Source organism: Bacillus rossius, chromosome 8 (genome assembly GCF_032445375.1).
Source record: "Bacillus rossius redtenbacheri isolate Brsri chromosome 8, Brsri_v3, whole genome shotgun sequence".
NCBI lineage: Eukaryota > Metazoa > Arthropoda > Insecta > Phasmatodea > Bacillidae > Bacillus > Bacillus rossius.
The window spans coordinates 44,873,508-44,898,926 of record NC_086336.1 but is presented as its reverse complement, the minus strand read 5'-3'; the positions used below and the strand labels follow the sequence as shown (position 1 = coordinate 44,898,926).

Below are 25,419 nucleotides of genomic sequence, written 5' to 3'. Positions count from 1 at the left end.
TCTCGGCCAGTCCATTAATAATTGTGTGTGGCTCAGGCATGAGCAGTTTCATTATAATACGTAAGAACTCTTGTTAAGGGCATCACGCCGATGAGCCCGCGCTTCACGCTATAATACCTCCGCCAGGAGTTTGGACTTTGCCCACGCGGGGCAGCGTATTAGCTAAACGCGCACAGTGACATTTAATAACGAATCAGCTTCTGGGACGTGCCGCGGTCGCGTGTGAGGTTTCCGTGCCCCAGTTCCGCCGCGCCCGCACCCAGAATTCGCGATCTCTACGCCACGGGACGGGACTATGGTAATTATGCCAGTCTAACCTGAACTGTAATTCTGTACCAAATTCACTTCGCTCTGCAGAAAAATGCCAAGCCAGAGTTTATCGTACAGTAATAATTTTAGACTTAGTTTTAGCTATCAGCCACATGTGTAATTTTACCTATGTCAAGAGCGTGCTAAGTGGGGGGATAGCCACCACGTATATTTTCATAACTCCATAATTTTCTCTAGTTTACTGTGAAGGTATTTTATTAGTTAATCGTAGACATTTCCTTGTTTCGCAGTTCGGTTCACCCGTATTCGCCGCCCCCTGACGCGTCACGTACCATCATATTCCCTACTGCTAGTCTCAGAATAGCCTGCAACCCCCGGTGGGGTAATTCTGGGCAGCTCTGCAAACCGTGAATCAGTGCCGTCATTCGAGGGCTGTGTGTGTGGAGATTAGAAGGTAGACAATGATACGGCCAGTTACGTGATGGCACCATGTACCATGCAACGTACTGTACCAGGTGACGTGTGAATGAAATCAGTTTAACTTTCAAGTGTTTGCATTTAATCGTTACGGCGTCCTAGGTGGCCTAAACAGCCCAGGGAGTACTTGTCGACGCGTCCCTGCCTGCAGCCACGAGGCAAAGAACCCCGCCCTCGAGTCAAAATTCTAGCTTTTCACAATTTAAATTCACTAATTCTAAAATAGGCAGCGGGGATGGCATCAGGTCAATGAATAAACTTGCTTAAGCAGATTTTAAGAATTAAAAATTAAGAATTATGAATTAAGAATGAATCTTATTCTTAACATATGACTCTATGTATACTAGTGGAATGGTTTCTGTTTGTCATGTAGGAATTTTGACGGGTCGTTTGCTAACCTTATAATTTAAAAAAAGTCTCTAGTAAGATTATTTATTTTGTTTTATAATTTCGTAAATAAATTATTCTGATTTTTTTTGCTGATATACGAGTATATTAATATGTATTTACAATTGATAAATATATTTTCTTACTCTAAAGCCATTTTATGGTAGCTTGGAATGGATTCTATTACCATTACATGACATAGTATTTATATATTAAAATCAAATACCCTCGATTCTTAATTGTGTATGGATTCCATGGAGGTTACCTCCATGATGGATTCTAGGTTATGAGCCAAAATGTTGGAATTTTTTAGTGTCAATCTTAGCCAATTGTCAGGTTTTTTTTTTTTTTTTTTTTAAGTGCATAGGTGCATAACCAATTTCATCATGAATAAAATTGTTTCGCTATACTAATTATTAAAAAACAATAATTATAAACAGAAGTCAATTTCATAATGCAATACCTACAAATACAAAAATTGAACTTAATTAACGTGGTTGATTTCACTGTGCTGTTATTCGCTAGAATTAACGACAACTAATTCAACAAAAACTGGAAATTTATTAACCATGTTTTTGTTGGTCTACAGGTTAAGTTTATAATTTATATTTTTTCCAATTATAAGCACGCCTTTTTTTTTTACTTTGTTTTTTTGTTCATTTGTGTTTTTAAACTTTCTACTATGGGTGTTATCTATGATTTCTCGTAAACGAACGAATAAATTTTTGTACTTTTTCGGTACTTCAACTCATCACAACAGAATTATTTGGACACTGATGATATTTTATACTTCTTGGTTTTGTCTATATAATTATTAAATAGATTTGATGTTACTCTTTTAAGTTTAATTTTTATTTTAGAACTTTAACCCTTTAGCTGCTACGTCCGTTTATTTACGTTTTTTACCCTTATTACTCTATGTGCTACGACCGTATATTTACGTTTTCGTTAACAATTGATGTGTGCTACGTCAGTACATTTACGTTAGCTGTTTTTTCCCCGGAAAGTGCTGCTCTCTCTTGGGGCGTGTTCAAGTTGTTGAATGCAGCGCTGTTTAGTTGAACTAATTACTACAGTTCACCAGTGAATCAGTAGATGGCGTGCGCTGTCAATTCTTTGTGAATATCGTGGGCACAGATTTTTATGCTGCTATCTATTTTCAAGGTATCGATCGGAGCGCTATTTAGTGTATCTAAATACGCAGTTAGTTTTTCAATAATAGATAGCGTGATTTTCAAAGAAAATGTGCCTAATGAAAGCACGTTTTTACCAATGAATAGCATTCTTTTGTAATATGAGTTCGATAAATATATGGCATATTTTTGAAACATGTGTATATGAATTTATTATTTCATATTATATTACGTACGTGTTTTTTGTTTGCCATGGCAAGTGCAAAGGTGCATTATGTAAATGAAAGGAATCCATTAGTGCGGATTTTCCATGAATACATTTTCTCATTGTGAGTTTTCTTTTAGATTGCAAAGTGAAATAAATATAATTTTGTAATTTTTTTACGCAATGGCTAATTACAGCGGATATGTTGGACTCACAGAAACTGAGGCGCAACAAATGTGTGAACTGATAAGCACAGTCGAGTCGGAATATTCAGAAAGTGATTTTGAAAACAGTGATAGCAGTGACAGTGACAGTCTTGAACCACCACCGAGAAAACGAAGTTCACAAAATCGCGCCGCGGAGAAAAAATTCGCTTGGGTAAGTGGTCACTTTGTACCAAAGTTGCATTCATTTGACAATGAACTATCTGGTTTTCATGCTGAGAAACTAGATATGAATAGTGAATCTTCAATACTGGAATACTTTGAATGTTTTGTTACCCATGATCTTGCAGGAAAAATAGCTGCAGAAACGAACAGATATTTTTCTTATGTTACTCAAAATATAAATCATAGTAAATTTTCACGACTAAACAAATGGGTTGAAACTGATTGGCAAGAAATTTATTTGTTTTTGGCAGTAACAATGCTTATCTCTAGAAACAGAAAACTAAAATTGAACGATTGCTGGTCAACAGACCCACTTTTGCAGACTCCTATTTTTGGCAAAGTGATGTCCAGAGATAGATATCTATTGCTCCTGCGTTTGTTGCATTTTTGCAACAATGAGGAGCAGGAACAAAACAACCGGCTTCAAAAGCTAGAAATGATCATTTCAGAGTTGAAACAGTGCTTCAAGAGTAATTTCACCCCGTTTGAAAATCTATGCATTGATGAGTCGTTGGTTTTATTCAAAGGACGACTTTCATTCAAGCAATATATAAAGACAAAACGGCATAGGTTTGGTGTGAAATTGTTTCTTTTGGCAGATTGTGAGACTGATTATATTTTAGATTTCATAATTTACACCGGTGCCACAACATATCTTGTAGCTTCAGACCCTGACTTAGGTATATCAGGTGCAGTTGTTTTGACTCTAATGCAGCCGTTCTTGAACTTGGGTCACAAACTGTACACAGACAACTGGTATACCAGCCCTCTGCTTGCCGACTATCTACACAAAAAGGGAACAAACTTATGCGGAACTGTGCGCAGTAACAGACGAGGAATGCCTAAGTTTGAAGGGAAGTTGAAAAAGGGGGAATCATCAAGCCAACACACAGACACTGTAATGGTTACAAAGTGGGCGGACAGACGAGATGTGTTGATGTTGACTACTTTGCATGTTGATACTCGTGTTCCCACTGGCAAAGTAGACAGAAGCACTGGTGTAGATGTCCTAAAGCCCTTGTGTGTGAAAGAGTATAATGCACACATGGGCTCTATTGACAAAGTTGATATGCTATTGAGTTCAGTAGAGTGTCTGAGAAAAACCATAAAATGGTATAAGAAAATTTTCTTCCATTTAGTTGACTTAGCTGTTTTGAATTCTCATGTGGTGTACAAAGTAAACACAGGGAGAAACATAACCACTGCAGACTTCCAGCTTCAGCTTACAAGGGAACTCATCGCAAAATATGGTCAAGTACGTGCAACATCTAAAGGTGGGCGTCCATCTTCCGGAGATCTGCCAGCTCGACTGACAGCTCGCCATTTCCCAGAAATTGTGCCAACAAATGATGGCGGGAAAAAAAATCCACAGCGAGTGTGCCATGTCTGCAAGCACACACTCTTGGGTCCAAAGAAACGAAAGGACTCTAGATATTACTGTAAGGAATGTGATGTAGGTCTGTGTATTGTTCCTTGTTTCGAAACATTTCACACCCTCAAAAAATATTGAAAATCTTTCTGAAATAATTGATGGATTGAGGGTTTGTTTGTGTCTTGAAGGGGAATGGTTCATTTCAGTGTTTATGTCATATTTGATAGGCTACTTTTCCTCACCATGCTAGGCACAAGTTTATTTGTATTATTTGCAACTGATACAAATGAAATGAGAATACTAAAAGTAGGCCTTCGTATTGCTTCAAAGTATATATTTTTTTATTTCACATGTTTGTATGAATTTGTTTTCACAGTTGTGATGTATTTCATTTATATTTCATACTTGCTTGCACATATACACTTGGCAAAAGTTACAAACAAATGCATGAACATGTATACTCACATTTTTTTATTCATAAGGATAATTTCATTTTTATTTTAATTGTCCACTATACATGACAGAAAGTTTGAATAATATTTGATCATGAAAAAATTATAGTTGTGTGAGTTCATTCCAGAAATTCTAAAACAAAAATAATGCTATAAATAATAAAAAATTAAATATTTAATATTTTATAGAAAACTCTTCAAATAGTTAAGTAAAAAGTTTTTATCATAAAAATTTTTCTAATAGTTTATTACATTTACAAATTGTTTGCCATGTTTGAATAAATAAAAATAAAAAACATTGCTAGTGATTCCTAACTCAGCACAGGCTTTTCATTGAAATTAAATTTAAATCAGCAGCTAAAGGGTTAAGTGTGTGGTTAGTGAGATATACCTAGCATACTCTGTGTTACTGAAGTATTTTATTTTACAAATCAAATTTAATTTTGGAATTTTTTATATAAATTTGTGCAATAATGAGAAAGAAAGTAGAAAATGGTCTTGCCTCGTAGGTTCAGAAGAAAAATTAATGTCTTGTTAGTAAAATTAAGTATTTTCTGTTCTTAGTTCTGTAAAATATATCGTTATCTTTACTATTCAAGATTAATGAAATAATAACAAAAGGGGCCATAAATGTGAGAGATGCTATATACTATTTATTAGGAATGACACATTTATGATATCATCAGTTTGTCAGCGACGTGAAAGTTTAGTCCTTGAAATTATTGAAGATTTTGCTGATGACAATGCCTGCAAACGTATATAAATTACGCTGGTATTCATAGTTTTCTTTTGTATCTGTCCTTTTTCTTTTACTTAAACTAAGTGAAATCAAAATAATATCTTATAAAAAACTGAGGTAGTATTTTCCTTTCAAACAGTACCTAATTTACCACTGCTAATAAAGTTTTGTTGTGTTTCATCAGCGCGATACAATTGAAGATGTCGCGCGGTTTTGAAACTAAGGTAGTGTAGGTATGTTGTGCTATTTTGTTTGTGCTGAATATTTGTTTTAACGTTGTGAATACTACAGTGGATATTTATCTGGTTTATTTAAATTTGATTTGGTGGTCTAAAATAATTCGGTTTTACGCCGAAATAATACAAAAGTTTTGAATTGTTTACAAATCTTGTTTGTTGACAAAATTCTCCCATTGAAAAAAAAATATATCATCGGAGGACTTACGTGACATTAAGCCGAAAGATTTAGGGTATATTTGCGAAACTGTGAGAAATTAAAGGACGTAGACAGGAAAAATCCTTGTAGAACGAGTAAAATTATTAGGATTTGTCAAGTAAAGGCACAAGTTTGATAATATGTGCTTCTCGTGAAGAATTTTAAAATGCATAATGAATATCTATTGTAGTTCACAGACAATTTATACTTTTGCTATTGACAAGAAATTGTATTCATAACAGTACTGCAACATCAAGAAATTTACTTCATGACCACGCCAATAAACTTAATTCTAGGTCTTTAGAAGCATTTCGAAAAACAGGTACCTAAGCTAAATAAACATAATGTTTATGCTTGTTCATTTCTATTCTTTGAAGTCTTTTGAATCTACCGTATCTTTATAATTTTAACTTAAAGTCGTTATTAAAAGTTTGTGGCATTCATTTTAATTGTAGGTAATGGTCTGGTGTCTTTGCAGTTCACACAAGGTCATTTTGTAAGATAACTTCACTGGGATAATTCTCTGTGTAGACTTTTGTTTGCTTTTATTTTATCAGGAATGTCGACGGTTTCATAATTATGTGTTCATAGTTTTCTGTGATAAGCCTGACGTATGTAGAATTGAAGGGTTTACTTTTCTTAAGATGATTAAGGGGTAATTGTTCCTTATTGCTTATCCAATTTATATCAAAGCTTTATAATCCAAATTTTTCAAATCAAATTAATTTTGTTTATAGTACAGTTTTACATCATAAACACATTCAACCGCTTCCTTTCTTTTTGTTATTTTTATGTTAAAATTCAATTATATATATTGTGGTAATCATACAGCTGTGCATCGCAAAACATCCCATTCTTTTCTGCACTTAAATAATTTTTGTTAAAATTGGATACACAATAAGGAACAAATACCTGCTAAAGGCCTCGGTACAATAGGATGGCCCTCAGCTGTATGTGATTATCTCTTAATTGTGAGATTTGATTGGCCCACATCACTTCTGATGTCACACTGGCTTGGTGTATTGCTTTGTGTTGCGACACTACGATTGAGATGGCCAATAATTTTTATCTTGGGTCAGTAACAGGCCAGAAGGTTTTGTGATTTGTAATTTTTTGTGTTATGTGCAAATCAGATACATAGGCCTACTGGTTGTACACATGTGCAATGGAAGACATATAAACTAGCAATTGAGGTTAATGTCACATGTTAAAACACATGTAATTTATATATTTCATAAATGCAATAAATTTTACTGCAAATGAATATAAGTAATAAATTTATAACATGGAAAATGTTTTTTTTTTTTTTTTTTAATTTTTGTTTCTCTATAAATCTTGTTATTTATTAGGCAGAAAGCATAACCAATGCTTACAATTTTTTTAAACAACAGTGTGATGCTTGTCTTGCTATTTATTACAAGCACTATGTATTTGTTTTCAAACAAACAATTTCAGATGAATTTTTGAAATTAATTTTGTTTAGTGTTTCATAATACATATGATTATGCCACTTGCAATATTTCAATGTTTCTGTTAGCAAAAAAAGTTATATATATATATATATATATATATATATATATATATATATATATATATATATATATATATATATTTTTTAAAGGAAGTACCTAAGGGACTGGACTCACATTTCTGGGGTCCTGAGTTTGAGTGTGGTCTGGCCAACCTAGTTTTGGTTTTCTCGCATTCTCTCCTGGTTTATAACATTTATAGATCATGTCCTATTCCTTCTTTATGATGTCATAAATCCCAAATAAAAGTTAATAAAACTTATCTAATTTTATTTTAGGATCCTGTATACATTGTTCCTGTGGTACACGATACTTTCTGTTTTAATTTAGAATGTTGAAAGATCTCATGACTTAATCTTGTGATATAGGTAACAATGAATTATGATTGGAAGTTGAATAGGAACGAAAAAATTCCACAATAACTTACACAATTTGTTTGTATTGTAGGTAATATTTGAGATTTTGTTTGGCCAAAATCTTTCGTTGCACTAAATTAAATCAGCAAGCAATGTGTACCACAGGAACATTGTATGTGCGTGCCATAAGGAACGAAGGATGAACTTGGATACATGATACGGAACAATTACCCTAAATTCAACTGCGAAGTAAAATAGTAAATATTTTTTGCTAGAAACATACTACCTGCAATGAAATTTTCCATTACAAATTTTTTCTCTGTATCAAACTCAATCACCATAAAATAATGATAATAATGTTGATGGTAGAGTCAGTTACTGAAGTGAAGAAAAACTGAGTTAGAGGTGTACTTGAATTTTTTTTCTCTCTGCCAGTGATTGGTCGATGAGCAGGCTGGTGACAGGCAGTCTGCTTGGCGAGAGGCCTGTCAGTGGGGCAGGGAGTGACGACCGGAGTGCCGATGTCAGTTCTGCTTCTGACGCGCGAAGAAGACCTCTGGAGACATGTGACGCACGTAGGAACCACTCGGGGTGAATCCAAGCCACGCAACAGTTTCACAAGGATAAACCCATAAGGCAAGAGCAGAGATAGCTTTTACTTCCAATCAGCAGCGCTCGGAAGTGTACAGTATAACCTTGATTAACCAGGGTAATGGTGAGGAAGGTCAGCGTGAACAAGCAAAAATCACGGATAATCAAATTCAAATGTATTTAGGTTATACAATACAGCAAAATTTCTCAAGTTATTTATTTGAAACAAATGTACAACTATTACTGACACTAATTATTAATTTTTTAAAATATGTATGAATGAAATTATTTGTACCTAATGTGAATTATATTTACAATTTGATATGCATAGGTACATGCAATTTAGCGAATGACTTGCCTTGAATCAACAAACAGACCTGAATATATGTACATATATATGTCCGTTTCTACTTTCATTATGTAGTTTTTAGTTTTACCTTTTCTTGTCCCTTCCCTAATGAATTAAACTTCGCAGGCTTGGTTCCCCCCCCCCCCTCCCCCACCAAAAAAGAGTTTGATTTTTAATTGAGAACTTGGTTAACCGAATGCTTGGTTAATCACGACATTGATAATCGAGGTTCTACTGTATGCAGAATTTTATTTGTAGATAATTATTTAGTTCTTTCAGTTGGGGGGGAGGGGGCATATCCTTTCATCCCACACATCTGGTAGCACCTCATTCTTACGCTCATGAATATTTAAGATTACAATAAGCCATAATATTGTTTTGTTTTATAGTTTTGTTAATTTGCAATCTCTTGTAGCCTATATCTATATCATGTTAGTAATTCTTTTCCCGTTTTTTTTTTAAAAATACATTTATTTTTTGTTAGCCTGCCAGACACTGTGGCTAGCGCTTCAAATGATGATAATAAAACAAGCGATTGGCCAGTCAAATCCGCAAACACCATTGAAACTATAGAATTTGAAAAATTTGAAAATCAAGGAAAAAAGATTCAAAGTTAAGTAGGTATTTGGAGCATATGTAGTAAATTAAAAATTTAAACTCGGAAATTTTCAGGTCAATTCATGTTATTCATACCTATTCTAATTAGGTTTCCCAAGATATCATAGTTTTAAGTATATAATTAACTATGTAAAAAAAATTTAAGAAAATGTTTTAACACTCTTGTTAATATTTTAATTTATTACATTGTTTTATTTTTGACCCTTGATACCTAAATTCAGTTTGGAGTGATGGATTCAAGGTATTCTTTTAAATTCAAATTCAAGATTTGGATTTGAGAAATCACTAAATAAAAACTTACAAAAAAATAAATAAAATAGGTTTTATCAGAGAATACCTTATAAAAAATAAACACCTTGGTACAGTGCAGCTAATCTGAACACTTTAGAATACTTTGCAGGTATTTTTCTTCAATCAAGAAGGCCTTGTAAATTGAATTTTTTTTTGTCCTAATATGTTGTTCGTTGGATTAGGTACAAGTCAAGTTACATTTAATAATACAAATTTTTAGATTATGTGGAAATAATTTAAGTTATTACGGTTAATACTACTGTAAAACGGGGTCATATTACTAACATGTTTATAATATAACAACCTTATGACCAAATTTTATAGGCTGAATAAAGAAACATTTAAAATTAGTGCTTATGTTCGCGATGTGGTATTACATCACAATGTTATGCACAGTGACATAAAGGAAACGGGACCTCTAGTGGACTCGGAGCCGTTCCGGGGTGTTGGTTTCAAACCCACAATACACTTGTCGAATGATGGGATCACAGCCACTGAGGGATGTTGCAGTGGGCAGGATGGTAGTCCTGCCTAACGGGGAGGACAAGAGCGCGGCCCGGTGGCTTCTGTGTCAGCGCGTTGGCTCCGCTGGTTTCTACGGCGTGGCCTCGTTCCTCATCACGGTGATCAACAAGGTGGTGCTGACCAGCCACGGCTTCCCTTCCTACCAGGTGGGCACGGTCGTACTGTGCGTGTCGCCCTGAGAGTGTGGGCTGAAGCGTTCGTCCTCAGCAATTCGTAATCCAGCCAGTTCTACCTATTTTCACTCCACTATTACAACCTGGAACCTCTAAATAATAATCAATTTATTGGTTGTGTCAGCGTTAAAAATTTTACTTATAACATTTAATTTAACATCCTTTCATGCCAAAATTTTTTGTAAATTACATATTCAAAATAGAAATTATAACAAAAACATTAATTAATAATCCAAGGGATTATAATTCAGCCCCCCTTAATTTCTTGCATGAAGTACACTACACACAAATGCATACACAAAATTATAACAAATGTGTATCCCAAAAATAATTTTTAAAATCTGTACAAACTAAATTAAAAAAATTATGAAACTTCTTATCTCTTAAAGGTATATTATTTTGTTTCAAATATGTATATTTTTTTATCAATGCATCACTTTGATTTTAGTATGCTTTTGGATACTATATTGAAAATAGTCAATGATTTGTGTACAAATGACTTGTTCCATAGCTTTGTGGTATCCACCATAATCAAAGGATCAATAGAATACATTAATAAAATTGCTATAGTAAAGACCAGCATTGAGCGTACAAGAGCGATGCCATGCCATGCCATGCCATGCCATGCCATGCCATGCCATGCCATGCCATGCCATGCCATGCCATGCCATGCTAAGCCATGCCATTCCAAGTCAGGTGGTTTCCGTAAGTCTCGAAGCACACATACATTGTTGCAAGCCATTCTACCATTGTCCGCATCTGGCCAGCGGCTTCAGCCGACCTTTAGCACAATTTTATGGCCTCAAAACCTAGCTGAGGTATGGATACAGTTGGTATTTAAAAATTGCAAGTTAAGTTTCAGGTAGTTCGCAAGCTGTCGGATGATTTGAGTGGTCATATCTTTTGCCTGCCACCAAATCACTTCAAATTTGATTCCTGGGTTTGAACCCAAATTTTTTGCACGTAGTAAACATGGCAGAATTGTTGTAAAGTTCAAACATGTGGAGTATATTTTTTCTCCCAAAAAAAAAACAGTAGATTGTTTATTTTAATGACTTACCGTATTTAATTGCATAATGTCCGCACATTTCTTTTTAAATACTTTAAATGGAATTTTTTAAAATCCGCATAAATTCTGCACCAGACAAAGCAACCTTGGCCACCCCTGAAAGGCACAGTAACAGGATGGAAATTTACCGACGCTGTCAACAATGCTTTGACCTTGAGTTGTTCATTTCTCCGGAGTGGTCGCTGAGAGGCTTTAATTTTGTTTTCATTTAAGATATGATACACAACGTAAAGAAAACGTCAGCTGTAACAGAATGGACATACATAAATTCTTACATGTCAAGAAGACAATGCTCTGCTTTGTTTTTGTTAAAAATTCCTACTTAGCCTTTTCCACGCTCTGCACTCCTTCCCCCCCCCCCCCCCCCCCCCCCCCCCGCTACAGTTAAGCAGGGGAGGAGGGGACTCGCATGCACAGACGTCTGCCACACACAGTGGGCATGGGACAGGGAGGGAGGCTCGCCGGCGCCGGCTAATGCAGACATTAGACATCTGCCCCGTGCCGTTAGTGGCCATCTCAATGAAAGATTAAAAAAATATCTTTTCATGCAAAGCGTTTATTTTGTGTAGACTGGCTGCAGCTTCTGAACGTAAGAATGCACACGTGAGTGAGAGAAGAAGAAAAAAATGAGTGGCGTCTTCCACTAATCGCCGGCACCCAATTATCTCGACAGCTGTCACATTTCTCACGTCCGCTGCAGAGGGTCGCCAGTCACCAGCGCTCTGTGAAGTATTGTTTTTTAACTGGGCCGAGGGAAGGGTGCCAATTTTACGAAGCAGCGATTTTACTAATGCAATCCGCGGAACCGTGAGCATACGTAAAATCAGTGTTCTGGTAAACTAATTATGAGAGAACAATTTTTTTACTCTGCACAAAACATGTAAAATTTTGAGGAAACAATTTTTTTTTTTCGGACTTCACCGAATAATGTCCGCACCCCATTTTTTTTTGTCAAAAATGTAGCCATATTACTGTGGACATTATGCTAGCAAACACGGTATTTACAAGATTTGGAGATTAAAATGGCCTTTTGTGAACAGTAGATTTTTTTTGTAAGTCATTTATACCAATATAGAAGTCAGGAAATGGGGGAAGGAATTGCCGGGAAAGACACCAGGACTGGAGTGGCGGTGGAGCGGTTACACAGCTGTGCCGCGCAGGTGCTGGCGCTGGGCCAGATGACGGCCACCGTGCTGGTGCTGTTCGCGGCCAAGAGGCTCGGCCTGCTGACGTTCCCGGCGCCGGAGCGGGGCACCTTCCGCAAGATATGGCCCCTGCCGCTCATCTACGTGGGCAACGTGATGTTCGGCCTGGGGGGCACCAAGGAACTCAGCCTGCCGATGCTCACGGTGCTGCGCAGGCAAGTTCGGGGAGCGGCGGTCACTTGTTGCAGTTCGGCTAATGTTGGAAATGCACTTATTCTTCTGCCTAGTAATCATAGTACTGTGAAAGTTCTTTTTATCTGACATGTTCAGGGCCGGCGCGTCCATACAGGCGAACTAGGCAACCGCCTAGGGCGCCAAGTAGCTGGGGGCGGCGCAGCACAACACATAACAGCTCATATAATATGTTTAAAGATTATTGAAACTAGATGAAAAATGGATTTTTGTAACAGTTTGGAATGTTTATATTGATATAAGTAATTATTTAAAGTCCACGGTGACCTGTTTATGATTTGTAATAAGTAAAAAAAAAAAAAAACACACAAGCCTGCTTTTATTTGATTGTTGACATAATCTTAGGCTTACGTGATGTATTTTGAGGCAAGGAAAATTTTTTTTTGGGGTGTCCGGGGTGGTGGGGGGGGGGGGGGGGGGGGGGGGGGGGCATTAAGGTTTTTCGCCTAGGGCGCCAATTTACCTTGCACCGGCCCTGGACATGTTCAGAATCATTGTCATGCCAGATTAGTGATTTTGCTATAGTATAGACAGCCAGTATGGTTTTAACGGTGAATACGCAAGGAAAAATTAATATCCGGTTACCGGCAATACATTGGGATAAGTTTACGTGGTGAAATGTGATAAAACCGGAATAACACCAAAAAGCATTTTGGTACACCGCAACAACACTGAAATACAAATCAATTCACTATAATAGCATCAAAATGCAAGTTATATCATAACTTAATTCAAGTCACAAAAAAAAAAAAAGTAAACTTCTAAAGTTTGAAATTAAAGAAAGTAATTGTTTCCAGACAAAAATTGTACCTAAGTGCATAGATCACAAAAATTAATTAAATTTGTTTGATTGTGAATCTCTTATTGAATCTCTTTAAACCATAAATACTTGCCAATTTATTTATTTTTGTTCTGAATTTCTGTTTTAGACCAAGTTATTATAAATTATTTTTATCGTAAAAATGCAAAATAAAATTACGCTATTTTGTTGGAGTATTACAAAACAGTATTTATAAACATAAAAACCATATCACCGAAATCTTCAGTTTTAAAAATAACAGATTAAAAATAAAACCATAAAATCTTGTCCCTAGCGATACAGTAAATGCAACCTGGGACAAGGTCAGCCAGTATCTGGAATTCACCCAAAAAATCTGAATGCATGGGGCTTGATTGGTGCCGAACCATAAAATGCCAGATTAAAGACCTTTCAGTGTACATTTTATTGAATGTTTTTTTACAAGCACAATAATGTACATTATGTACAGTGACTATCTCTGACTAAATTGGGAGAATTTTGTCTGATACTGGGTGACTATGGGTAAAGGAGATAATTAGCTATGTGTGCTATCACCTATCGGAAACAATAAATCAGGCAACGTGGTAGTGCAAGATAAGTACAGTAAAATGAGGCAGTCAGGTTTTAGGGAGTACTTTTTCAACTTTTCTCTGCTTTCAAATGACGTGTATCATCTGGGCTCCTTCAATTTCTTCTTCCTTGATGTGTATAAAAACAAATCTGCTCTAGACTTTCCCAAGGGCTCTGTTATTAAAAGTCTTAATAGTTGGCTGCTAGTTTTGTAGAAAACATACACTAATGGTATGTTTAAAGCAGTTGCTTCGTTGCGAACAACCATCCCACAACATGGCAGCAATAAATTTTAAGTTACATTAGCTGTGTAGGCATAACCTTCAGTTACTAGAATATTAAGATGAATTTAATGTTTAGTTGCTGAATTTCATCAGATTTGATCTTTTCGAGATATCGTTGGATAACTAACATTACCGCTTAAATAACATTTCAGTTACTTAATAGTGGTATTTTTGCTAAGTGACAATATGGAAAGTTTATGGTACTGTGTAATCTCAATAAATGTTACCCATAAAAAAACTTTAATTTTGATTCATAGTATGGTATACTTTTACTATATGGCAAGAATACTTAAGCCCACCGCACACGGTACAATATTTTCTACTAGTTTGCTTACTAGAATGCTTACTGGTTTCTGTACTGTGTAGGCTACAAGCTGAAACACTAGGCGCGCTACAAGTTTCTGCTGCACACAATTCTAGCTGCCTTACTAGTTTTGATAAGAGAATATTCTCCACAACAAATTTTTATTATGATAATTCACATTTTTTACTGCATACAAACAAGGCTCTTCTTTGTATGCATTTATTAAAATGAGAAGTTGGTCACTAGTCCACTTCTTTCCGTCTATGTTTATCACGACATGCGCGCTTAAAAGTGTAAACAATCCCTTGTGCTGTTTTCGTGAGTTTTGATTGGCCACTCCTTAAATATTGTAACACAGCAAGCAACGAAAATAGGACTCAGTCTATTACGCAAAACCAGTAGCCCAGCTAGTACAGCTACTAGTATCCAGTTTGAATTCGAGTGAAGAAACAAGTAGTAGAGCCAGTACGACTTCTAGCATACAATATTGTAAGGAATATTGTACCGTGTGCGGCGGGCTTTAGTTAGGTATGTTTTGCTGTTTAGGAAAATTCAAATTGGGGAAATTATTTTCATGAGTTAAAGTCCAGAGAGTGTTGTTTCTGCTATAGGTTTTCAATCTTGATGACGATGGTAGCGGAGTTCTACATCCTGAACATCCGGCCCCTCGATGCCCGTGCAGCTGTCCGTGTACACGATGATCCTGGGGGCGGTGATCGCGGCCAGCAACGACCTGGCGTTCAGCCTGGAGGGCTACGTGCTGGTGCTGCTGAACGACGTGTTCACCGCCTCCAATGGCGTCTTCATGAAGCAGAAGCTGGAGACGGCGGAGCTGGGCAAGCACGGCCTCATGTTCTACAACTCCCTGTTCATGCTGGCCCCGGGGCTGGCCGTGGCGTGGCTCACGGGCGACGTGGACCGCGCCCTCGCCTTCGACCGGTGGGGGGACCCCGTGTTCACCTCGCAGTTCCTGGCCTCCTGCTTCATGGGCTTCGTGCTCACCTACAGCATCATCCTGTGCACCATGTTCAACTCTGCGCTCACCACCACCGTCATCGGCTGCCTCAAGAACATCCTGGTGACGTACCTGGGCATGCTCATCGGCGGGGACTACATATTCTCGTGGGTCAACTTCGTGGGCATCAACGTCAGCGTGCTGGGGAGCCTCTTGTACACGTACGTGACGTTCAGGCGCCAGGCGCCGCCTGTGCCCAGGCCTCTGGTCGCCGTCTGATCGCTGCTGGTGCCGTGCAGTGGCAGATCGCGATGGATCGTTTTGACGCTGGCCAAAGATGAAAGCAGCCGCTAGGTTATTGTGAAGGAAAATCACAGACTACGATGTGGTCCCAATGACTTCAGTTTTTTGTTCTTTCTGGCACAAGTTTTAGGCAGTTTTTATACTTAAGCGAATTTTCCACGCTTCTCTCATACAGATTCATTTCAGTCAATTCAGAATGAAAATGGAAAGATCTTGTCCGGTGATTTTTTTACATGATGTGGAATTTTTTAAGTAATATTTTGGTATTTCCAACTCAATGGCCCAAAGGACTTAAAACATACCTATTTGAGCAGTATGTGATTATATTATATATTATATTAAGAAAATATATTAGGCCCCTGCCATCTTGATTTTTTTAATACTAAGCTGCAACGTGCAAAAGATACAGGAGCTAGCAATGGGCACTCTTATGTCAACATTCGTGGACTGGTGTAATTATCACAGTTGTTGCTTTTGATTCTGTGATATGAGAATCTCTTGTCTTCTAGCAGACTGTAACCTGTTAGAATAAATTAGGCTATTATTAAGTACGACTGCCAGATATTTAGATTAATAATTCAAAAAATGGCAAAAAAAAATTATATTATCAAAGATGGTGTGGCTTAAGTGAGAACTAGAGTTTTTTTATCATGCTGTAATCCGTTGTGAAAATTCCCATGGTTAGCCGTGATAACGTCTCATGCCCAACTGTCTTAGCATGCTGATCCGAGCGAGCAGGTGTATAGTTTGTGTCAAACGTATTGCAAGTTCAGCTCCGTAGTTCAGTAAAATAGTTTTTCAGAATGTACAGACAGAGCAAAATAGTAAGTGGAGCCCTAGAAAAACAGTGGACTCATGGCAGCCCGGCTATTTATCAACTGTTCTAAAACCATCAATCATCATAATATCGCTGCTGTTTTATCTACATGTCAGATTACGTCAGAACTCTTTGCTATCGTACAGTTATCACTTCCTAGCAAGAGAGCAGATTGTCACAGGAAGTTGTGGTTTTTACGTTTTTACTGTTTAGTGATATTGATATTTCTTGCTTAATTGACACTGGTTTTTATGTTCTTTGGGCCTTTGACATCCAATTAAATTCACCCTCACCCCCTCCCTCAAAAATCTGTTTGATCATATTGCCATTTCAATAGACTGCTAAAAATTAGGTGATAAATACTTTTTTTTTTGCACTACCATTATAAGCAGAAGGAAATTTAATTGGATATAAATGTAACTTCATTTTCATGGTATGCAGAAAATGCTGTTAACTTGTTGCCATTTTTATGTTTCAAATCATGAAAATGTTATACACATGATAAAATAGACTGGACCAAATTGAATGGGGTAAGAGGTAGGTAAACTTGCATATGAAGAATGCAGTTTTGCAGTTTTATAGTGAGTATATTTTTATCTCATTTAACTTGAATTTTAAGTTATTGTATTGTTTATATTTATTGTAACGTATGTACACAGATTTACAAATTTCTGTTGTCTGGCAAAACAGTAAACTTCAAGAAGAAGAAAAATATCTCAAAGCATGACCAATGGATGGCTTTGTTGGGTGCATTTGTACATTGAATCATATTATGCAACAAATAATGACATAGTTGTTGTTGCACAATATAAATGTATACATACAATTTTAAAACATTGTTGTTTTAGAACAAGCCTCGTCCCAAACATTTAAAAACACAACTTCTTACGTACCATATTTCAAATTTCTATTAAATTCTGGACTTAGTTAATTAATCAAAATTATAAATTGCTGTTAAGGTTTTCTGTAAAACTAATAGCAACCTCATCACCAGTGTTGGCATCTGCAAGATATTTTTTTTCAGCGCTGTTTATTCTTGCCACAAGTATCAATATTTCCCGTAAACATGGGCGTCGCGACAGGAGGGGGGGGGGGGGGGGGGGTACACGTCCCCCCCCCCCCCAAAAATCAAAATCAGGTCCGATACAGAATACAGATATGTTAACTGTGTTTTTACAAATTTGTTCTCTGAAAATATTTTTTAGAAAAAATAAATAATATATTGCAACCAACTATAATTAGAATATTTTGGAAAGAAAAATGTCTAAAAACCACCTTTTTGCACCTTCAAGCCCCGTATATTCCTCAACAACTATGTAAATCAATTGAAGTCGTCCCCCCCCCCCCCAAAAAAAAAAATATATCCTTGCGACGCCCATGCCCGTAAATATCTTTATGTAAATATTTCTCTCTAAAGGTATTGTTTTCCTTCCGGGTTCCCACCTGAGGGTGATGGGACTGGTGTCCCGCCACAGGACAGCTGGAAGCTGGTGGCTCGACAGGCGGCTGCCGGACAGGGTTGGGCGTCTCGACGGCCCTGGTACACTAGGTCGGGGGGGGCACCCCGCCCTCCCTCTGTTTCAATAGGGCATAAGCCCGGGCAGGGTAGCAACAAGGAGGGGTGTAGAAGGGCTGCTTGTGGCTGCCCATGCCTGGCCGACCAGGTCCGTATTGTATTTCCCGACCGACCGACCCGTCCTCAGGTGTGATTGTTTTCCCGGCAGACCAACGTAGCGGGGTACTACCAGTCGTGGCAATTTTGGTCGGTAGATCCCCAGTGTACTGTTTTTTCTGGCGGACCAATGTCGCGGGGTACTCCAGCCACTGCTGTGTCGGTGAGGAACGAAGCCGCTAAGTCATGTTACCTGTCCCTACCCTCAGGCGTTGACGGGGGCGCCAGCGAAAGGGCCCTGGCGGAAGAAAGATAATCCGAGAAATTCCCTAGTAAGCGTAGGGAGGTGTGAAGTTATGGTCAGGGGGAATTGTTTTAAGATTTTAAACTGCACCTGCCCCCTTGGTTGGCTCTAGACGTACACTCTGTAGTGTCCAAACTACCCCAGCTCTTGACCGTGGCAGCATCGGAACGACCGGAGGCAGGCTGCGTGAGTGCCGGAGGCTCAGTAGGGCAGACTTTATACCGTCCTGGCTGGAAGGGGGAGATGCGTAGGGTGAGCGAAGGAGGGATCAAGGGCTTCAGCGGAGGTCGACGATCCTCGACACTGCTAGGGCACGGCCCACCTTTTTTTTTACAAGGTTCTGGGGGTAGGGGGTTAAGAGCAGGTGGTTGCACAGTGGGTTGTTGGCGTCCAGGCACTGGCAAGGTCTTGTGCACACGTAGGGCGTGGCGGAGGGGGAACTGACGGTGCCTCTTGATTGAGACGCGGCTATGCAACACTATGAGGCAAAAATATTTCATTTGTGGATTAACTGTAACAAGTTTATAGTGATGCAAGTAAAAAGAAGTGGGTACCGATCTCAGCTGTTTTGTGTACTGCAGCGCAGCACTATTAATATCTCCACCATGAATGACTGAAATCAAAGCCATGGCACAAAAATTATGAATGAAAATAGATTGGTGAAATTGCGGAAGCAGCACACGCAACAAATTCTCACTATGTATTCTGTTAAAATTCTGAACGTATTGCAATACCACAACCGCAAACCCTCAGTAACATTGCAAAGTCTTTCTCACAAAAATTACACTCGCTAACAACATGTAACATTTCCATCGTCAATTAAACGATGGCCAGGTTAACCAACCATAGAGTTAGACAGAACTTGTGCTATGAAGCATTGTCATGTGGCGTTGTGAACTTTTGAATAAGCCTTGCACACAGTACACATTTTATAAACAAAATGTGCGCGCTTGATTCTGGTAAATTTGGTAATTAGCTATTCTTTATTTCTAGATGTACATAGGGAGCAGCAATTCAGACATTCAGGACATTTTGCAATATGGAAATTGTTTCAATAAGTTGAATAAAAGAAAACAATAACTGCAACTACTGCAAAAAAAAATCCCTTATAATTGGAAATTGTATATTTATTTCATAATTGTGTTATGTATAATCATTACATAAAATATCTACTGCTGTTTACAAAATAATGTACAAGTATGTATTTGTAATACCTGATATTTAAACAAAGTTTCATAAGAATGTGAAAAACAAAATCATCTCTATTCCTGCAATTCAAATTTGGTATTCATATTCAGAATTATTTTGTTCTTTGAATTTTAATTTGACCGGAAACAAAAAATCTGATACTCGCTCAAGCCTAGTTATATATTATGCTAAGATGTTTCTTTTATAACAAATTCAAGACATAAAATTATTTGTTGGTATAACTGTGAGAGGCTTGGTTTATTCCATTCTTTAGTGTTGTAATTTAATTAGGCTTCTTATGAACGGTTAATCCAAAACTGTATACCACATGAAACATGATTTATATACTTTTAGTAGATGCTAGGACCTCTGCCCCCTCGGGGAAACTACGATGTGCAGAGGTTCTGAAGAAACTATGTGATTTGAAAACTGCCAGAAACATTAGACACCTCTTTACTAATAGCATTTAAGAATACTCTTAGTGAATATAAGTAATTCTGTTTCTGTATTTCGCTTTTAAAGTGTATTTTTATAAGAATAATGTTTGGGCATGAAACGCCCTGTGCAGGTTCTTGAAAGTACGCAAGGCCCTTGCGTTACACCTTTATCTTCATTTCTCCGTCATACGTTACAGTTACTGCTCAGATTTCATAATTGTCCTATGCACTGCGAGGAGACTGCGCGCCAGTTCAGAGCCTTGCGCTTAGAGGTGATATTACGCTGGAAGCACCAGCGAGCGTCGAATGTATCATCCTGCTTCACTGACACGAATATACCTATTTATGACTAGGCAGGCCCCCACCTAGTTTAGGGATAGTCACCATCGAGCATTTGGATTTGGTTGGCAATATTCTCCATGCTTTTACTGTCACATCTGTCTTTGATGCGAGGCCAAAGCATTAAAATGTGGCAACCACGCTGTCTCTTTAAAACACGGATGTCATTCAATTTTTACGCTATTTTTTTTTGTAGATATAGTAAAATGATTTTAAATTACTTTATGGATTTGGTAATTCAATCATTCTCATGGGGAAGCTGATCTAACAGCTACATTACTTTGGCAAAGAACTGCAAGTGCAATACAAATCCTTACTTTGGTAGTTTTGTTATTGGACCTGTCACAGATTAAGTACTCATATCATGTTTAGTTCAACTAACTGTGGGATTTTTATTGTACTGACATATTTTATGAATTACGATAATTTTGTCAATGATTCGGTTGGCTATATTGAAGATCACATGTTTATATGGTGGTCATCGAAAGAGGTTAATTGACCAAGGCATGTTACTGCATTAGTTTTTTTTTTTTTGTTCTAGTCATGTAAGGCACGCTACTATATTTTGTGCCATTATTTGTACGGGTTATTAATTAAAACGTGTCTCGTTGACATGGATGTCATTAGAGATAATGAGGGGAGTGAGTATGGAATTGGGGTGGGGGTACCACAGGAAAACCCAATGCACTGCCCACCACAGTTTCCTACTTCCAGAATATCTGGGTTTGGCTCCACGGGGAATTAAACCCAAAATTGCTTTGGTGGGTGGGACATAGGCCTGTGCGAATACCAGTTTTCAAGTTTGAAAAAGTACAAATATAAAAAAAAAGCAATCAAATAACAAGTGAGAAATTATTGCTGTTGCACAAAACCATTCTGTATCATAAAAAATGTTAATATATATATTCCATGTTTAATATAAATACAAAAAATTTAACTATAAAAGAAGTTTGTTTTCAAAATTGTTGGACTTTCTTTGAAGTAGTTGAAAAATTCTTAAGATTCATTTGTTTTCACTTGTTGCACATATTGAAACACGTATAGCTAGTTACATCCAGCCCTTTAATATACTCAAATAGTATGTTCACATTTTTATTGTAAGATTGATGGCACAGTAAAAAGTTACATAAGGGTGTATACAGTAGACTATTTGAATACATCTAATATTCATTGCGTATAAGATTGTGTGAAATCAAACACGAGTAATAAATTTCTCCTTTAGATCATTTGAAATTTAAAGATTCGCACAGGTCTAGTGGTTAAGTGACCCCTGTTGTACTGATGTAGATGATGTGAATATTTTTTTTTAATGTGTGAACATCTTAGCCCTCGGTATACAGCATTTGGTAGGAGTAATTTTGTGAATGTAATAAGTCGAATGGAGTGGAATGTCTCACCACGATGCTGCCATTTTTGGAAGTCTTAGCAATCTCTAAAGAATGCCAGACCCGCATGATTCATTAATATATTTTGTGAACATTGCAGCATTTACACAGTGCATATGTATTAAAAAAAAATTATGTAATACCACAATCCTTTAATACTTTATGTAATAATTGTAGTCACAAAAAGAAATCACAACTTAAAAAATCCTGACATTGTAACCCTTAGTTACCATTGATATGTAGAGATAGCGCAGCGTTCATAGTATTGTAGACACGAGAAATTGTTAACCTACATATGTTTGACATTACGAAAAATAAAAGTATTTTGTGATGAAATTTTTACTGTTAAATCTTAAATGTTGAATAAGATCAATCAGGTTAAGGTTTGTTTTTTGAAAGTATTACAGGCTGAATTCTGTCGTTTAAGGGGGGGGGGGGGGGGGATATATAAACACACACTCACTGTTACGGACGTGAGCAAGGCCGCGACACATGCAGGTGCAGAGCTGGCTGGCGACTGCCGCAATATGAGATGCGCCGCGCGCACCTGGAAGATAACAAGGATTGTCGCTTTTCCCCCTCCTTCCCTCCACTCCCCGCGCGGCACCCTGCCTTTGACACGTAACTGACACCTGACAGCTGCGGAGTTACGCGAGCCACCGACACGTGTTTGGAGAGATTTCTGCTGTCGGGTCGGCGCGAAATGACGCGACTGGCCCCAGCCGCACTCGCGAATTCGAGAAGGCGGCCTGGGCTATATATGCCTGGGATGCTGGCCTCGAGAGAGAGAGAGTTGAGTGAAGAGTTCAGTCTGGAGTTTTCCCACGACGGAGTTTCCGGGCGATAAAGCGGCGAAGTCCCTGGACGAAGAGTTCAGTTCCGGGCGATAGTGTCGCGGGCGCGTAGGAGTTCCGAGCGAAGTTCCGAGGGAGGCGTCGAGTGGGATCTCGGCGAAGGGAAGTGCGATGGCGAGAGTTGCGCCAGAGGTGCGGCCCAGCGAGGTGTGCGGTGTGTAAAAACGAGTGACTGGGGGAAGCTAATTTTTTTTTAAGTACAAATGATTAATTGGCATTTTTAGATTATTTGCTAGTAATGTAAATAGTGGCAATAAATAAAACTGTGTGTGCAATAAAATCTTTAATTGGGCTATCCTTTACGAACCTGCAGTAAATCGTAACAATATACTATACATATATTTAGTGTTATAATGTGTGGTTTAAAATAAAATGTTTCAGGTTAATTTTGTTTTAGTGTATCTACTGGACTGCAAATTTATTTTGTAAAATACTTGACTCATAGTACTGCATTCGTAATGCTTTAGAGAAACAACAAAATGTTAAATGTTTTTGATGCTTAGTTCGTTCCAATACAATTTCCCTGGCTAATAAATTAGAGGTATTTTTAAAGTTGTGATTATATCTTATGTCTATTCAAGTTTACAATTCACAATCATAAAGTTTTCTTTGGCACACCAATACACTTGTTACATCCTCCGATGTTTGTGAAAATTAATATATACGGGTGCATGTTGCCACATGTGGGTCCGCCATCTTAACGACTTCAACTCACATGCACATTCGACTTTCAACCTGTTCAATTTCCATTGGGTAATGTGCTTATTTTGGTGCATTTCTGGTGCATATTAAATATTTCACCCTTAGCACACCTACGGGGAAAGGTTACAGGTTCAGTGTTGAGTCATTTACATGCAATGTGTTCAGCTAGCCCTGAGAAACCAACGGTACCATCTTAATAAACACAATTATAGTTAGGTTTTAAAAAGGGGAAACATTTTACAGTTTTTCCCTAAAATCAAATACTTTTTAGTATATTTGTGTTGCCTGCATTATTTTAGAATATACTACGTTAAATTTCGGATCAAGTTTAAAATTTTATTTGCAACGTGGGAACACACGAGTTTGCTCTTTGCCGAGGTTAGAGGTTTACACATTGCTGGTGTTTACAGAATGACTCACTCACTTTTTTTCTCTAGTGGTGGGTTGACTACATGTATAGTTTTTAAGTTGCTTCAGATGATTGTGTTAATGCAATATTTGATACTGTATATATTTAAAATTAAATTTAAAATTAAAACTCATTTTGTCACTTACAATTTTTATAACCAAAATGTGTTTTTATTTTTAATGTGTTGTCAATAATAGGTGAACAAATACTGATAGTGATATGTATATATTGTGGTAGGCACGAGTGCCCTATTTATATTATGTGTGTGGGTTTCATGAAGCTATTGTTACAAAATAATCTGTATAAAGTAAGATTTCGTGTGAGATTGTGTTTTATTCAATGCATTAAAATCTTGAACTATTTTATGCTAAATATTGTTATTGCACTTATGAATTTTTGTAAATAGTGTACAGATTCAGTGATTGTATGTATGTTATATTTGAGAAACAATACAGATATTAAGGATATTAAGTAATAAGTTTTTCCAGTTACTTGGAAATTTAAACCTGTTTGCAAGGAAACTTATTATGCAGATAGGTCTTGCCATTTAACCCCAGCAGAACTCTGAAGAAAGTCTGTGCCAAATTTGTAAGTGCATCACGAATTTGAATTTTTTGGGGGTTGAAAATTTATTTGGCTATGATTTCCCACTTCTGTCTTGCTTCGTTGCTTTCCTGTGACCGGTCTAAAGTGCAGCATGACATATCAGACACCACTGTATTCCTCTACATTTAAAAATATTATATAATTAACTCCTATTCCATAGGAAATCCCTGACTGTACTGTGAATCCCCATTCTGTGGAAAACACTCATTCTATGGAGAATCCTCTTCCTGTGGGGAAATACCCTTTGTGTGGTTAAGTCCCAGTCAGATGTGAAGATTTGCTGGACTTCGGTTCTTGTTATAACTTTTCTGGTTCAACATGAGTGGCAGAAAGCGAGAAGTTGTTTTGCTTTCATTTGAACTTACTGAAAACTAAAATAACTAACATAATAAATAAAACCTGGTTTAAACAAAAAAAACTAGGTTGTTGGGTATTTTTTTAAACCTGTTTTTTTTTTCCAACCCTGCTGTGAGCATTGTATATGAAAGGGAGGGGGGAATGGAGGAGAGATAAAGCTCTACAATGGCGGAAGCAATTGGGGTGTGACCCTCTAGGCTCATTCCAATATTTTGGGCACAAAAACAACACAGAACAAGTTTAAGTTTACGTAACTTTAAACTAGTAAACTATCAACATACCTGATAAGCACAATAGTAGTGAACCGTCTTACCTACAATGGGGCCTGTTTTACGGACTGCAGTAATTCAAGGGGATGGGTCGGAAATGTAGGATTTTTGTGCAATCTCATTTCTCAAATTCTACACTCTTAAAAAAAAAAATTTTCACAACACAAG

General features: G+C 37.3%; 1 protein-coding gene across 1 annotated transcript; it reads left to right on the top strand.

Moving 5' to 3' along the window:
• Positions 1 to 5,663: 5,663 nt before the first annotated feature.
• On the top strand, positions 5,664 to 16,048 carry LOC134534835 (UDP-sugar transporter UST74c-like). The gene is given in 6 exon segments (XM_063373460.1): positions 5,664 to 6,181; positions 8,180 to 8,380; positions 10,104 to 10,264; positions 12,521 to 12,720; positions 15,326 to 15,377; positions 15,379 to 16,048. Coding segments are annotated over 4 exon segments (975 nt in total). The 5' UTR covers positions 5,664 to 6,181; positions 8,180 to 8,380; positions 10,104 to 10,111; the 3' UTR covers positions 15,949 to 16,048.
• Positions 16,049 to 25,419: the final 9,371 nt, after the last annotated feature.